Consider the following 17,741-nt stretch of genomic DNA (forward strand, 5'->3'; position numbering starts at 1 on the left):
ATCCTTGAAAAGGTAGTTAAAAAGACAAAAGCTGTAGCTGTCTTTCACAGAGGTACAGAAACACAAGACACCCATCGAGAATTGTCTCTCAACATTAGGAATTCATCACAATTACCTATTAATTTCCAGAAAGAAAATTAGCAGAAAGCTAGCCTGCCCCACCCTCATTAGTAATAATTCTGATTCTAGAACAAAACATAAAGCAAATATACACATCTTTTATGTAGAAACCTTGGTTTTTCCATTATATAATACAAAGTTAAAATGGCGAATGCCCACTCCCTGCCCCCGCCATCTCTGCTGCTCTATTTTCCCAGCCTTTTCTTTTGCTTCCACCCTTCCTTCCTATGTACCCTCTGCCCCAGGATGCCCAGAGCACCCATAGTCACCTCTACAGAACCCCATAACTCTGTTCATGCCTTGGTTAAAGCCCTTACTTGTTCGCTCAATAGTCAGGTTCATGTTTATCTTCTTCCAACACAGTGCCTGACATAGTAAGTGTTCAGTAAATCTTTGGGTGGTGAGGAAGGCTGTTGAGCTAGAGAGTCAGGCTGTTTGGGGTATTTTTGAACTTTGAGGGTTAAAACTGGTAGCCCCAGTTGTTTAAATCCTTTGGATTCTGTTGTCATGAGTTCTGTGGCCATGGCCTTTAAGCAGAACAAATTGTCCTGGGGGAGATTTTGATACATTAACAACTAGCTTCATAAATCAAAATTTCATTCCATTTGAAATAATGGAAAACCCTGCTTGAGGGATTTCAGCAGGCCGGTGTGTGTCTCCTGCCATCAGCATGAGGGTTCTCAGCATAGGGCTGCTACTCCAGCTCGTTGATGCTCCTGTGGGCCCAGGCTCTTTGTACCTTTCTGCTCCACTGTCCTTAAGGTACAGGCCTTCATCCTCACGTTTCTACCTAATGGTTGCTAAAGGGCTGCTGTACTTCTTGGGTCCCTATCTGAGACAAGAAGGAGGGAAAAAAAGGAAAAGGTGAAGGGGCAAACAATGTTTGTCCAGCAGGTCTTTTCCTTTCTATTCACTAAAGGATGCCATATCCGGGGATTTCTATAGAACTTTAGCACTAGCTTGGAAAGCTGGAAAATTGGACTATTTGAAGCTTGGCATACTAGTCCCTGAAGAAAATCGGGGTTCTATTAATAAGGAGAGCTGGATAGTGAAGAAATAATTCATATTTGCCACAAAGACATTTTTTTTTGAATGAATATAAAGAGTTTATTCGGTGCGTATTTGGGTATACAACAACAAATATTAAACAACTTTTTTAAACTTTTTGTGCACAGGACAGAAAACTGCCTGTACATGCTATGTCCACTTTTGGAACACAGATTTTTAACAACTATTAATGCACAAACCTTACATATCATGCAACTCTATGCCAAGAACCCAACTTTCTTCCATGCAACAGATATGAAGATCTAAATGGAAACCTAGCTAAGTCTTAAACACTTTTCCAGTAGCAAGTATAATATATGTTGTTGAGGGAAAACCAGTCTTAACAATTCCTTGCACACAATATTCATATGCCAAATACAATGACAGGAGGACTCATACATATATAGGTAAGACATTTCTTGTTTTAACAACACAAAAGACAACATCACAGTTCCACAGTTCCCGTCTTTACACAAGAAGCCACAACAATAGTTTAACATGATACACAAATGGAATTAAGAGAAATCTACACTTGAGGATAATTTTTTGAAGATATCTTTACTGACTGGGGTTGACAATAAAACTCAATTTCTACACACAAAGTACAGCACGATAACTTGACCAGAATACTACAAATCTAAAAAAAAAAAAAAATTGGTAAAATCACAAGAACACTGTTACCTTGAGCCTGAGAAGGCAATTCAGATTCAACCCTGAATTTGGTTGATTTGGATTAAGTGACGCAAAAAGTCAATAGAACCATTGAATTTCAGAAATCATAAAGTTGCACTATGCCAAAGAAAAGAGTGCATGTGAATCGAGTGTAGATAGAAAACATCAAGCCAAGAAAACAACACAATTCACAGAATTTTGTTTGCCCCGACAAAACATTTAAGCAGTTAATTTTGTTATGTTTTGTTTGTTTTTGAAGAACAATTGTGGTCTTTGAAATTTTCTTGGTGGGAGAGCAAATTTTGATCAGCATTAGTGCTGTAAAATCTTTTTGGATTATCATCCCCAAAGTACAGGTGAGATCATGAGAAAATTTGGCAGTCCTTCTCCCAGATTTAGTTCACTGAAATGCTTGGCATTCTTTTGCACAAGCTCAATCTAAATAATGGGGCTTTAGTATGGATGATAAGAAGGTCTAATGGCAGATAGAATAGTGAACTCTGCTTGTTTGTTTGGTAAATGTCACTGACAAATTTGAACTTTTGGGCGAAGGACTGCTAGAAGAATTCAATAGCACCTGGAGGTAAGGTTCTGTTACAGAGCCCTTCTCTTGCCCTCACTGGCTACGTTGATTCATTGTGGCTCATGGATTTGCCTCCATTCAGCACGCCAGAGACACTTCTGCTCTTGGTTGGGGTCCCGCTTCCAGATCGGGAGAACTCCGTGAGGTCGTGCAGTGATGGCTCCTTGTACATGGCCACTTTTAGTGGTTTGGGCAGAAAATGAGCTGCAGGCTTGTTCTTCTTCACATGGTTGCCTTTCATGATCTCTCCTTCTTTGTTCAGACCCAGATACCACCCTCGGCCTGACTGCTGCTGACGGTATATCATTGATGAATATGTCACATAATAATTTTCAAACACTGATTCTTTGAATTTGCACTCAGGTGTGAAAAGTTCCGAAGTGTACAAGGATCCCTCACTGTTCATTGCCAAGTACAGCTTGGTTTGAACTCCTTGGATAGCCACCACTCGCAGACCCACAGGGATGAGGTTAAACAGAGTGTAAGTGCTGTCCTCATCTTTGGTGCCATCAATGGTTCCATCCGCCTGCAGCTGCAAGTGGTAGCCTTGTCGGCTGTATAGCTTGGTAACTATACCCTTAAGCTGAGGCTCTGGTCTTCTTCGGGGCCTCTTCTTGGAGCCGAAGAGTTTGACCCGGGAAAAGACATTTAACTTGTTTTTGTCGCAGCTGGTCTTGCCTTTGCTGGGACTGCACTTGCAGGCGTTGGATTTCTCGCGCTCGCGGCCTTGCCTCTTCTGACGGATGAGCGAGCTGGCGATAGCCGCCGCCATGGCCACGACGCCCATCACCACCGCTTCTTTTGCTGCCCCTCTCTGGGTTCACTTCCTCCTCCTTCTCCGCTGCTTGTCCGCTGTCTCGCGACTTCGCCGCTTTGGTCTCCTTAGCCTGCGTTTGCCCGGGCTTCTCCGCACTCGGGCTTCAGCCAAGGAGGGGGGAGCTCAGCCTGCCGCCCGAGCTCCTCCAGCGGCGGTCCGGCTCCCGCGCGGGCTGCTGGCTGCCTGGGTCGGAGTCGACGCCACAGCCCCGGGCCGGGATCGCGGGCGAGACTGGCAGGCGGAGGCAGCGCTGCGCGACTGCGTGCGGTCGGCCCCTATGCCCCGAGGACACTCCACAAAGACATTTTTAACACTTTTTGATACTATATTCTTTTTCAAATATGGCAGGGATGTAGGAGTTCTGACATGTTTTTGGCTATGGGTTGGCCACCCCGAGCGAAGGCAAGGTTTGGTAACTATTCCTCTGCCATTGTCATGCTCTAGCTCCTGGTCTATGTAACCCTTGTTGGCTTAAGTCATGGAGAATTATCTGGTCTTTCTTTGAGCCTGTTGGGGCTTACTCACTCGGGGTATATAGGGAACATACTGTTCTTTGGTACATGCTGTTGTTGAAACATTTAGGAGCAGAATGTTTCTTTTCACTGGAATCTTAGCTGGAATGCAGCAGAACTTCTAATTGTATGAGCCCTTTAAAATGAGGAGGCTCATTTCTGTGGGGTTGGCTACACAGAGGAAATTGTGGTTGATAGGTTAGCCTGGGAGGTTGGCAGGTAGAGTCGTGTTAGGAATTCTCCAAAGGGAGGCCTCCAAGAGCAGAGTGCAGTAAGCTTGGGTGAGCAGGGTTCCATATTGCATAAGATCCCCTGACACATGGGATAAAGAAGATGGCGAAGATGCCTTTGGCCTCAGGAGAAGCGCTACATTTCTGACCCAGCTAAGGGACTTTCTAAATTCCTGCAGTCACCACAAGCTACTGCCAGCCCTGTGAGAGGAGAGGGACAGGAGGGCCAGCACCAGCTCCCTCCTATCAGCAGGATGTGGTGAGTGCAGGCTTGGGCATGGCTTGCAGCTGTTTTCATGTTCCTGCCACTTGTCAGACTGCAGCTGTCACTGACTATCAGGATGGCAAGTCTTTTCTCTGGGGGCTAAAGGCAGTGCAAGTTTGTACAGGTCATACAAATGACCGTCAGTCAAATATTTGGACCTCCTTTAAACATGGCCTTTCCCATAATGCTGTTCTCTGTCCCTAAAAATCCATTTCCCTTTCTCCTGCTCTGGAAGCAGACAGCCTCTATCCACAGGGTCACAGATGCATAGGCTTCCAGGGGCTATGCAGTTTAGCTGAATGACCAGGTGGGGATCTAATCCGGTAGAGAGACGTATTCTGTCCCAAGGGGGCCCCAGCCACATGCTCTTCTCCTGAAATGTAGAGTCCCTGGTTGCCAGATCTCCTCATTTTAAAAGAAAAGCCAGAGAAATGGATTTTTATTCAAAATCACTTAAATTATAAATGTTTAAAGCTATTCATCTTTTCTCCTTTTCTTCTTCCTTTTTGTAAAAAAAAAAAAATACCAGGCTGGGTGTGGTGGCTCACGCCTGTAATCCCAGCACTTTGGGAGGCCGAGGTGGGCGGATCACGAGGTCAGGAGATCAAGACCATCCTGGCTAACATGGTGAAAGCCCGTCTCTACTAAAAATACAAAAAGTTAGCCAGGCATGGTGGCAGGCACCCGTAGTTCCAGGTACTTGGGAGGCTGAGGCAGGAGAATGGCGTGAACCCGGGAGGCAGAGCTTGCAGTGAGCTGAGATGGCACCACTGCACTCCAGCCTGGGTGACAGAACAAGACTCCGTCTCAAAAAAAACCAAAAATAACCATGTGGCCCAAACAAAACACATGCGAGGGCCCCTAGTTTGCCATCCCTAGTCTATAGAGGAAGAAACGGGTTGGCCAGGTGATAGAATCATGAAGAGCATGAAGAGTGTTTCATCATGACTCTTTTGGAAGAAAAGGCTCTCCACTCCTTCCCTCCCCTCTCCATGTGAGTGGTGCCTGGAGAGTGTTTATCAGCTTGGAAGAAATCAGTGGTGGTTCACAGGTTTGGTTAGAGGTGCAAATATGTCGCTAGCAGTTGATGGCAGTGCTAAGAGGCAATTAGACTCCAATTAGCTAACCATCAGTTTCATAGGTACTTGTAGGTGTGCTCTATACCTCTTCTGATACACTCTGGACCCACTCTGATACATTTGGTAACGGGGTGGTGGTAGATGTTGAGTGAATATAAGTGATGTAACGCTTGGTTGCCCACCAGGAGGTGCTGTTGTGGGTTCCCTTGGGAGAGTGGGGAGGGCTTGGCTGGAGTAGAGTGTTAAAGAGGTGACGAAAAGTAAGGGTGCATCAGGAAGGGTTGCACAGAGGCTGGGCAGGGCAGGGCAGCTCTGCCACACTGAGGAATTGATCAGGATCCCTGAGGAAGAAAGGACTGGGGCCTTCGATTTAACAATTAGGGGCAGAAAATAGAGGGACTGGCAGGTCAGATAGTTTTTAGTTGAGGAACTACCCTAGCACCTGAAAACACACACAACCTAGCATTTGGGGTTTGTTTTTTTAAAACTCAGAATATATCTTGAATGTCTAGATGCAGGAAAAGGTTAAGTAAGATTCTGGTACAGCCATATAATTAAAGAATATGGGATTATGGTGACTCATGCCTATAATTCTAGCACTTTGGGAGGATCGCTTGAGTCTGGGAATTCAAGGCTAGCCCGGGCAACAAAGCGAGACTTCATCTCTGCAACATTAAAACAACAACAACAAAAAAAAGCAGCTGGGCATAGTGGTGATGCCTGTGGTCCCAGTTACTAGGGAGGCTGAGGTGTATCAGTTGAGCCCAGAAGGTTGTGGCTGTGGTCAGCCAAGATTGCACCACTACACTCCAGCCTGGGCAAGACCCCGTCTCAAAACCACAAAGAACACAACAAAGAACAAAATATATGCAGCCATTAAAAAAGAGGTTTATAAAAACTTGAGTTCTTAGTAACATGAGAAATTCTTAAGTCGGGGAACAAAAGGATATAGCTACACATGGCACAATGCTTCAACCATGTAAAATACACACTGGCCAAATGCTGTGGGAAAGCATGCCAGAACATCATTCTGAAACTTTGCATCAGACGTTAGGCACAGGTACAACAAAGCATGCTTTCTATGAACTAACTGTCAGATCATATTATAACACAAATGCCAGGCTGTTTTCTTATTAACAGGAAATGAATTTTTGTCAGATGGTTTTCTCGGGTCAGTGAACATCTTGTTCTCACTTGTGGCTTAGGGGAAGTCGCTGCGTTTCACAATCGTGATAGGGTAACAAGAGGACAAGAAATAGGCAAGTGGGAAGCAGAGGACTTAATAGTTATTACTTTGGGATATGATGTATCTACATGGACACTCTGCTGTGTTACTTCCTCTAACTTCTGCTGGGTACTAGGGGATGAGGCTGTGTGGGTGAAAAGAGCAGAATATGATTCATTAACACGTCTTCTACTTTTCTTACCTACACAAAAAAGGAAGTCATGGTAGGAGAAGCATGGTGGAGAGTGGGTTGCATTCTGGAAACTTGAGAAAAGGGAGGGTGGGGCAACGGAACTATCTACCGATAGTTGGCTTTAACTGAAATTAGGAACTATTTTGGGTTCCTCCAAAGATGAGTCTGAAGTCAAAGCTCCTCTGGTTAATATTTTCTCATATCATCTTATAATTGTATTCAATCATCCCTTCCTTCCTAAGTTCTAAGTATTTTAGGTATCTGTCTGATGTGCCTATGCTAGACATAAAGGAACTAAGCACCAACATGCTGAGCAGAACCTCCCTGAAGGGAGGTCAAGGTCAGAGGTGCTGACCTTCTCTGGGCTTCCTGCTGGTAGACCAGAGAAGACCACCAGATCAAGAGAGCAAAGGTCAGAAGAACCGCAGGCAGCAGTACCTACCTGGCTTAAGTTTGATTTGATACTTTGGTTCCAATATATAAAAATGAATTGTCATCATATTAAGTTCCTGTTCAGTGTTCTAAATAGGAGACAGATGTGTATTGTCCATTTTCAAAGTGTTAGACAGAATCTCTGTGGCTACAGCTAAAAAGCTCAATTTCATTAAAAGTTTTTTTAAATTTTTATTTTGGGACGGAGTCTCCCTCTGTCATCCAGGCTGGAGTGCAGTGGCACAATCTCGGCCCACTGCAACCTCCACTTTCCAGGTTCAAGCGATTCTCCTGTCCCAGACTCCCAAGTAGATGGGATTACAGGCGTGAGTCGTTTTGTTTCTACATTACAAACTATTAATAGGTATACTATTTTCTGTTTGAGGGTTGTTTTTTGAATCCTTTTAGTTGGGAATCCTGCAGCAGTGAGAGAGGAGTATACAGGTTAGGCCCTAAGATATCACAATTCCATCTCACCTTGTCTTGAATGTCTAAAAGTTTCAATTGTCATGAAAATCCTAAGGGAAGTAGGGATTATTAAACTTGTCCTATTGAGAATCAGGCCCAAAGAGTTTAAGTTTACTTGGCTATGGTCACACAGCTGGTATGTAACAGACCCAGGATATGACTATAGATAAGACAGTACTCTTCGCACTGTATCATTCTTTTAAAGTACGTAACACTTGAGTCGGACACATCTATAAAACATACGCCTATAATCCCAACACTTTGGGAGGCCGAGGCAGGTGGATCACTTGAGGTCAGGAGTTCAAGACCAGCCTGGTCAACGTGGTGAAACCCTGTCTCCACTAAAAATACAAAAGTTAACCAGGTGTCAGGGCGCACGCCTGTAATCCCAGCTACTTGGGAGGCTGGGACAGGAGAATCGCTTGAACCTGGAAAGCAGAGGTTGCAGTGAGCCGAGATTGTGCCACTGCACTCCAGCCTGGACAACAGAGCGAAGTTACATGGCATATTATTTATATGTATGTATGTATGTAGGCAAAGTTAGAGATCACGCCTGTGAAAAAAGACCTCAGTTTTCCTGGCTACAGCTATAAAGATTCATCCCAAATATTATTACATGCTTTTTAATAGACACTTGTATAATACAAATGTTATAGTGTCCTAATGTTAACTGGCTTTTAAGCTTACTGATTCCAGTAACAGCTGGATACAAAGGGTAATGCTCACCTAAGTAAATGTCTTAACATCTAGATATCCTCACCCAGTATGTTCAAGAGAATTAGATAATAAGCCTCCTAATTATACCAAAGAGCATTTCTTTTTGAATTCTTCACATGTAGCATTTTTCAGAACCCTTCAGACTAATGCTTGCATATGAGAACTGCATTCTATTCCATTCAAGAAATCATTTTAAATGAAAAAGTTTTCTTCTGTGTCTCCATTCTTATCAGACAGTATGCTCAAAACATGTTTTTTTAAATCAAGGAAAACACTGGATTATGGGCTAGTGTTTGCTTTGAGCACAATGAGGTTACAGTCTAGTCGGGTGGGTTGACATGACTCCAAGTTGCTAACAGGGCTGGGGGAAAAGGGGTATTCTAGTGCATTGCACTCAGGCATCTTCTTTGCTTGAATTCCTGCGCTTTTCATCTATGTTCTAGTACTGGCTCAAGATGGACAGTTAGAGCTTTGTTGTGCTATTCTTTCCTCCCGTTGTCTCCCTTGGAATGTACTCTTAGTGGGTAGCAAACTAACTTAATAGTGGTCTCTAGGACTAAGATTTAGTAGGAGATAAGGGAGAGTACAGTCTACAGACTCTCCCATCCACTGCAATGGCACATCAGTGTACCATATAATTTGGTAGCCCCCATCACAGCCTTCTGGTCTTTCTATACAATGATGAGTACTTTGAATTGCACTTTATTTTGTTGGAGATGGGAGTTCCTAGCATATTAGCAAATTGATGGCTGGTAGCTGGCCTAGATGGTAACTTCTCTCACGAATATGATTTTAGGATGCTTTTGTTAAAATTTTTTCCCTAAAGTCAGACAAACTATCAAATCTCAAACTCTCTATCAGTCAGTCAGTCTATCTTTCTGGAATTAGTTCAGGCAGTCTGGAAACTTCATGGATGCAGGATTCATTCATTCAGTCAACAAATATTTGTTGAACATCAATAGCAAGCCCTATTCTAGGAGTTGGAAATATAGATAAAATATACGAAAAAAACCAAATGATGCCATTATAGCTTCATATACTATTTATTAAGTTATTAATATGAACAGTTATGCAACATGACAGATGTCTCTCAAAGCCTATAATAAAATATAGTCCGCTATCCAGCCCAGGAGAAAGACAAACAATATCATTCTTATAGTAAGTGTAGCATAAGTACTCACGACAGTCCCTTATTTGGACATCAAAGGGAACAATCAGTCAGGATTCTTTACCTCCATTAGAATTTTACCTTTCTTGGATTATAGCTGTTTTAGAGTCAAAAGTCCAACTTAGATCACCCACAGAGATGTGTAGCATCACATGTTGGAGAGGAAGGAGCTCTTGTCACCTCCGTGGCAGCCCTTTCTACTGTCCTGCAGTCCTTCTATATCGAAGCCCATCTTGCCTTTAGGCCAGTAGTGGTCAAATTTGGGTATGGGGAGAAGGCAGGTGGGTCACAGGGAGGTTTTCATTAATTTACAAAGGTTGTGTTTCAAAGCTCTAAAAACCCATTTGGTGGTGGCAGTGGCAGTGAAGAGTACACTGTATTTTGCCAACGGGATCTTCTCATCTCTTGAGTCTTGGCTTTCTCATATCCTTTAAAATTGCTGCAGTTCTCAGTGGGAAAGTGGAGGTGGGAAACTAACAGCGATTGGTATGAGGCCATCTGCAGAATAAACTGGACTGGCTACTATGGCTTTTATAACCTGCTTTCCTTTCTTTAGTCTAGACAAGCTTATTTCTTCATCTTTCCACCTACGTCCTGCTAGTTCTAACAAGATTTAAAAGGACCATGGAAGATAAAACTTCTCACTTTCTAGCTGAATGATGAAAAACAGCAAAAAAAAAAAAAAAAAAAAAAAAAAAAAAAAAAATCCATTCTTCAATAAACTATACTCAATTGTCTCTGTTGAAAACAAACAAGTGCCAAATGACTTTTAAAGACAAGTGCTGGATAATGCTGATCAACTGGTAGAAGTAGTTCCTGAGTGAAACAGCATATGTATCAGAATCTAAAATACAGGCAAAACCCAATAGCGATTCTTCAACCCCTTAGTTTCACACTGAAAACTACAAATGTTTTTCAATATCAGGCTATTGATAATAGTCAATTAAATATGGAATCAGAAACCTCAGAAAGTCTTGCCAAGTTTGTGGCAGTTTCAATAGTCTACAAAGGAAAAAGGAGAAACAATAGGTTAAAGAGTAAGGGCACTGGAATTTTATTTAACTCTAGGTACCATGGGTTTGACATTAGTAGGAAAGGCTAATGAATAAGCAGCCATACAGCTTTTTTGGTCACTGTGCTTCCCAAGCACCAAAAAATGGAGCTATTTTTCCAATTCAGTTTCATCTTTAATATGCTAGACAGATCCTGCTGCATTCTTTGTTTCTAGTTTACCAGTACATCATTATGTAGTTTACTGCATGTGTGGAGCAAGTCATTATGTAGTACCAAGTTTACATCATCATAGGACTACAACATGCACATTCTACTTAATGTAGCTCAAGCAACAGGGATACAAGAGAACAGTTATGGGTGGAGACTTGCCTTTGACAAAGTCATGATCACACTAACTATGGGTTTAGAAATCTTATTAGGGAGGTACCTACAGCAGTTCTTCAACTGGTATTAGAACATTACATGCATGCACAAGTGGTATGGTAGAGAATGAAGTGGAAGAAGCCGCTGGATGGAGGACAGAGGGGAAATTAGAGATGGGATGATGCCGTGTATCGGGCAGTTCTCAGCTTTCCACAGTAAGTCTCTGCTCTGTGAGAGAGGCCTGCTGGGCAACACTTTTGTTCTCATGACTGCGAAGTTTGGATACGACATCTAGAAAAGCCAAATCCTGTACTTCCTTGTGTAGAGATTCTGGAAGACAAAAAAAAAAAAACAAAACAAAAAACAAAACAAAAAACAGATATGATTCTGTTAGGTTGTTCTAATATTATTATACAATCTATCCAAAACATATACCCAAAATGTTTATTTTGGCAAGACTAAGCTATAAAACTAGAAACAACTCTGGAAAAAGACATAGCAGTAGTCTAGCAATGTCTTTCTTAGGAATGTATTATAATTTAAAAAAACAATTAAAACTTCCTTTTTTTTTAATTAAAAGAAAAAAGTTTAAAGATGGGACCTTGCTCCTAAATCTCCAAAACAATCTTGAAAATGAACAAAGCTGGAGTTCTCATACTAACTGATTTCAAAACTTACTACAAAGCTATAATAATCAAAATAGTGGGGTACTGGTATAAACTCCTACAACTTGGGCCAGGCATGGTGGCTCATGCCTGTTATCCCAGCATTTTGGGAGGCCAAGGTGGGTGGATCACCTGAGGTCAGGAGTTTGAGACCAGCCTGACCAACATGCAGAAACCCCGTTTCTACTAAAAATACAAAATTAGCTGGGCATGGTGGTGCATGCCTGTAGTCCCAGCTACTCAGGAGGCTGAGGCAGGAGAATCGCTTGAACCTGAGAGGCAGAGGTTACAGTGAGCCGAGATCACGCCATTGCACTCCCACCTGGGCAACAAGAGCAAACCTCCGTCTCAAAAAACCAAAACTCTTACAACTCAACAATAACAACAACAACAACAACAACAACAAACCCTTCAATTCTAAAAATGGGCAAAGACTTGAATAGACATTTCTCCAAAGAAGATATACAAATGGCCCACAAACACATGAAAAGATTCCCATCAGTAATCATTAGGGAAATGCAAATAAAAACCACAGTAAGATGCCACCTCACACTCATAAGTTTGGCCATTACTAAAACACAGCAAATATTGATGAGGATGTTGAGAAATTATAATCCATGTGTACTGCTGGTAGAAATGGACAATGGTCCAGCCACTGTGAAAAAGAGTATGACACTATTTAATTAATAAAAACAATATTTAATCAAAAAATTAAACATTGAATTATCATATGATCTAGCAATTCCACTTCTGAGTACATACCAAAAATAATTAAAAGCAGAGACTCAGAGATATTTGTATACCAATGTTCATAGCAGCATTATTCACAAAAACCAAAAGGTGGAAATGGCCCAAATGTCCATGGATTGATGAATGGATAAACAAAATGTGATATATACGTATGATGGAAAATTATTCAGCTTTAAAAGGAAATGAAATTCTGACATGTGCCACAATGCAGATCAGCCTTAAAGACCTAAGTGAAATAAGCTAGACAAAAAAGGACAAAAGTTGATTATTCCACATATATGTGGTGCCTAGAGTTGTCAAATGATGGAGACACAAAATAAATGGTGATTGCCAGAGGCCGTGGGGAGGGGTAAATGGGGAGTTATTGGTCAATGAGTACAGAGTTTCGGTTTGGGAAAATGAAGGTGGTTCTGGAGATGGATGCTGGTGGTCATTGCACAGCAATGTTCTTAACGCCATTAAACTATATACTTAAAAAAGGTTAAAACAGTAAATTTTATGTTTTGTATATTTTACCACAATTCTAAAAATGCCTAAACAAATGGAAAAGACTCAAAGTCTCTGCAAGGAAATAGAAGATATAAAGAAGCAGCAAATGGAAATTTTTGAACTAAAATATATAACTGAAATAAAAATAGGTTCAACATCAGAATAGAGGGGACAAGGAAAGTAATCAGAGAACTTCCAAGATAAAACAATAGAAATTACTCAGTCTGTACAACAGAAAGAAAATAATCTGGGGGTAAAAAAGAACAAAACCTCAGGGACCTACAAGACTATAATTAAAGATCTCACATCAGTGTCATCAGAGGTCTGGAAAGAGTGGACAGAATGGGGCTGAAAAGTACCTGAAGAAGTAACAGTCAAAACTTCCCAATTTAGCAAAAGACATAAACCTATCAATTTAAGAAGCTGAGCAAACTCAAACAGGATAAACCCAAAGAAATTCATGCCAAGACACATCATAGTCAAACCTTTGAATACTAAACGCAAAGTAAGTCCTGAGAGACAAAAATGACACGTTTCCTACAGGGGAAAAAAACACACATAGGAACACAGTGGATTTCTCATCAGAAACCAGGGAGGCTAGAAAAAAGTGGCACAATAGTTTTCAAGTAAAGAAAGAAAAGAACTGTGAATCCAGAATCCTATACCCATTTTCTCTCATTTGAGAATGTCATTTCCCTTTCATTACGAAAGAAAAAAATTTTTTTTTGCTAAAAATTTGTTGCTAGCAGTATGGCTAAAGGAAGTTCTCTAAACAGAAAGGGAATGATATAACAAAAATAAGAAATCTAAAAATGTGAGTAAATACAATAGGCTTCCCTTCTCTTTCAAAGAGTTTTCTGAAATATGTTTGGTGGTTGAAAGAAAAGTTGTAACACTGTCTAATGTGATTCTAATATATGTAGAAGAAATATTTAAGAATGATATATATGAGAGGCTTGGCGTGGTGGCTCACACCTATAATCCCAGCACTTTGGGAGGCCAAGGCAGGTAGATCACCTGAGGTCAGGAGTTCAAGACCAGCCTGGGCAACAGAGTGCCCGCCTCTACTAAAATACAAAAATGAGCCAGGTGTGATGTGCCAGGCATCTGTAATCCCAGCTACTCAGGAGACTGAGGCATGAGAATCACTTGAACCCTGGAGGCGGAAGTTGCAGTGTGCCAAGATCACGCCACTGCACTCCAGCCTAGGCAACAGAGCAAGATTCTGTCACCAAAAAAAAAAAAAAAAAAAAAAAAAAAAAATTATATATATATATGTATGAGGAAGAATAAATGTAAATGACTAAAAAATGTTTAACCCATAGGAAGTCAGAAATAAAGAACAGTGAGCCGAGATCGTCGTACTCCGGCCTGGGCGACAGAGTGAGACTCTGTCTCAAAAAAAAAAAAAAAAAAAAAAAGAAAAAAGAAAAGAAAGAAGAAATGGGACAAACAGAAAACAAAAATAAGATTGTAGACTTGAGCCATATCAGTCATCCCATTAAATGTAAATGGTCTAAATACACAAAAGGGACTGGTAGAGTAGATTAGAAAATGATACAACTTTGGGCTGCATACAAGAAACTCACTTCAAATACAATACAGCAGACTGAAACTAAAAGAGTGGGAAAAGATCATGTGAATGTTATTCAAAAGAAAATAGGATAGCTTCTTGTAGTGGCACATGAAAGAAAATAAAATAGTAATAATAATAATAATAAAAAGCAGAAGTAGCTATGTTACAGTCAGATAAAGTTGATGAGAGCAAAGCAAAATACCAGAGAGAGGTACATTATATAATGATAAAAGGGTCAATCCCTCAAGAAAGCACAGCAATCCTAAAGGTGTAGGTACCTAACAACAGAGCTGAAAATTATGTTAAGCAAAAACGGACAGAACAGAAAGGAGAAATAGGCAAATCTACAATTATAGCGGGAAACTTCAACACCCTTCCTCTTGACAATTGACAGAACAATTAACTGGAAAACTAGCAAGAATACAGGAAACTTGACACTAGTACCAACAGAATCAAATTCACATTTATACAACAGTACCCAATAACTGCACAATAAACACTCTTTTCAAGTGTCCACAGAACATATACTAAGATATGCCAATGTCCATAGAAGATATACCAATGATTTCTTGAACAATTTTTTTTTTTGACACCGAGTCTTGCTCTGTTGCCTAGGCTGGAGTAGTGGCAGAATCTCTCGGCTGCAACCTCTGCCTCCTGGGTTCAAGCGATTCTCTTGCCTCAGCCTCCTGAGTAGCTGGGACTACAGGCGTGTGCCACCACTCCCGGCTAATTTTTGTATTTTTAGTAGAGACGGGGTTTCACCATGTTGGCCAGGCTGTTCTCAAACTCCTGGCCTCAAGTGATCCACCACCTCAGCCTCCCAAAGTGCTGGGATTACAGGCATAAGCCACAGTGCCTGGCCTCCTAAACAAATTCCTTAGTTAATATTATGGCATACAAAATCAGAACCTGTGCTTGCTATAAAATAACATTTTAGGGTTCATGAGACTTACTGATTTTGCAATACTGAATGTTGTCTAGATTCACTATATGACACTTTCTATTGTAGTAAGAATCTTTTGGGAATATCTTAAGTGAAAAGTAATTCTATCTATTATACAGTTGGATGGCTAGAAAATACCAATGTAGTATATATTTCAAGACAGCTAGAAGAGATTTTCAATGTTATCACCATAAAGAAATGAGTGGTTATAGTAACCGGGGGAAAAAGCAATCTTACAACCTCCATAAACTAATTTCTAATGGCTTTAAAACCCAAAGCCATCATCTACTATTACTCCATGTTTAATATTTAATGTGAACCATATGTTTATGGACATCAGATGACAGAAGAATACTTACCAGATCCCATAAGAGCACAAATCAGGACCATGGAATTATATTTGATTTCAGGAGCACTTCTCTCATCTGCTAGCAGTCTATGTAAAATCTGTACAAGTTTAGCACTTTCTAGATCTTTCTCAGCAGTGCCTACAAAATAAAACAAAGTATAAGTTATATCTACTGTGTATGAACCCAGTACCCTCAGGATAAACGCTGCTTCCTTTTCCAGAAATTGACCATATGAAACCTTCCAAATGGAACTGATAAATAATAATGAGCCAGAAAAATAATATTAAATTCAGACCACGTGAAAAGAATAAACAGAACTAGATTTCAGTAGACATTTCAGGTGTTTGAGCTTAATATTTAATACTAACACATTTAATATGAGACAATTAAACTTTTTATTATGGAAAATGTTAAACACATGCAAAATCAGAAAAGATGGTATAATAATATACATTATGCACTTATCACCTTAAAGAATTATGGCCAATCTGTCTCATTCACCTACTTTCAACCATCTCAAATTATTTTGGAGCAAATCCTATAAATCACGTAATTTCCTCCACAAGTAAAAGATAAGGACTCAATGCAATGTCAATCAAAATCCTAGCAAGATTTTCTATAGAAAATAGACAAGCTTACACTAAAACTTATATGGAAAGCCACAGGCCCTAAAATAGCTAAAACAATCTTGATAAAGAAGAATAAAGTGTGAGAAATTCCTCTATCCAGTATTAAGGCTTACTCTATAGCTACAGTAATCAAGATAGCATATTATTGGTGGCAACATAGACACTTACGTCAAAGGCACTTAACAGAAGACCCAGAAACAGACTCACACATATACACTCAACTGACTTTTGATAATGGTACAAAATCAGTTCAGTGGAGGAAAGAAAGCTTTTTAACAAAAGGTGCTAGTACAATTAGACATCCATGGGACAAAGAAAATGAACCCTAACCTAAACCTCACACCTTACACTGATATTAACTCAAAATGGATTACAGACTTAAATGTAAAATATAGAACTATAAACTTTTAGAATATATAAAGAACTCTCAAAACTCAATAGTCAAAACAAAACAAAAAAACAAAACAGGGTAAAAGACAAAAATCGGCATTTCACCAAAGAATATACAGTTGACCCTTGAACAACATAGGTTTGAACTGTGTGGGTTCACTTATACCTGGATTTTCTTCTCTTCTGCCATCCCTGAGAGAGCAAGACTAAGCCCCTTCTTCTGTTCTTCCCCTTCCTCAGCCTACTCAATGTGAAGACAAGGATCAAGACCTTCTTGATAATCCACTTCTATTTAATAAATAGTAAATATATTTTCTCTTCCCTATGATTTTCTTAACATTTTCTTTTCTCTAGATTTATTATAAGAATATAGTATATAATATACAAAATATGTGTTCACTGACTGTTAGTGGTAAGGCTTCCAGTCAACAATAGACCATTCAAGGAGAAGGATATCCTATACACCTTGACTTGATCATTACACACTCTATGCACATAAAAAAATACACGAGTGTTTCCTCTTCCTGGAACTGGGGTTGGAGGGTCCATTCGCCCCAGTGTGAGAATTATGGATATAAGTCATCAGTGGGAATTAAGAGGCTATCAGTTAACAGTATTTATCCAAATGGCTTTGAATTGGATAGGACATCCCTACTAAGTGTAAAGTCCTCTTTGTGTAAAGCAGCCTTAGGCTTTAACCACAGGCCATGTGACTCTATTATACCATCCCTGGCTGACTGTCTTGGGTTGGCTCCTAAGCCATCTAGTTGATGCTATTCATAAACTAGATGCCTATGAATTAGCTTCTCATGATGAATTCTGCCCATTAGAAATGCTATGTTAGGGCCGGGCATGGTGGATCACGCCTGTAATCCCAGTACTCTGAGAGGCTGAAGTGGGTGAATTACCTCAGGTTAGGAGTTTAAGACCAGCCTGGCCAACATGGTGAAACCCCGTCTCTACAAAACATACAAAAATTAGCCAGGCGCAGTGGTGCATGCCTGTAATCCCAGCTACTCGGGAGGCTGAGGCACGAGAATT

At 40.5% G+C, this 17,741-nt stretch overlaps 2 protein-coding genes across 8 annotated transcripts in view; both read right to left on the reverse strand.

Moving 5' to 3' along the window:
* Positions 1 to 1,201: 1,201 nt before the first annotated feature.
* On the reverse strand, positions 1,202 to 3,298 carry LOC126955119 (fibroblast growth factor 13-like). Its single transcript, XM_050791353.1, has one exon. The coding sequence runs from the start codon at positions 3,207 to 3,209 to the stop codon at positions 2,463 to 2,465; it is 747 nt and encodes a 248-aa protein (XP_050647310.1). The 5' UTR covers positions 3,210 to 3,298; the 3' UTR covers positions 1,202 to 2,462.
* Positions 3,299 to 10,558: 7,260 nt separating this feature from the next.
* The window catches only part of RAP1GDS1 (Rap1 GTPase-GDP dissociation stimulator 1), a 171,708-nt gene continuing 164,525 nt past the window's right edge, over positions 10,559 to 17,741 (reverse strand). For all 7 annotated transcript variants that reach the window (XM_050791348.1, XM_050791345.1, XM_050791347.1 and 4 more), the window contains 2 exons: positions 15,691 to 15,819; positions 10,559 to 11,235 (listed from right to left, as the gene is read on the reverse strand). In XM_050791348.1, the coding sequence (XP_050647305.1) occupies positions 11,108 to 11,235; positions 15,691 to 15,819 (257 nt within the window). In that variant the 3' untranslated portion in view covers positions 10,559 to 11,107. The remainder of the gene's footprint in view (positions 11,236 to 15,690; positions 15,820 to 17,741) is intronic.

Source organism: Macaca thibetana, chromosome 5 (genome assembly GCF_024542745.1).
Source record: "Macaca thibetana thibetana isolate TM-01 chromosome 5, ASM2454274v1, whole genome shotgun sequence".
Taxonomy (NCBI): Eukaryota; Metazoa; Chordata; class Mammalia; order Primates; family Cercopithecidae; genus Macaca; species Macaca thibetana.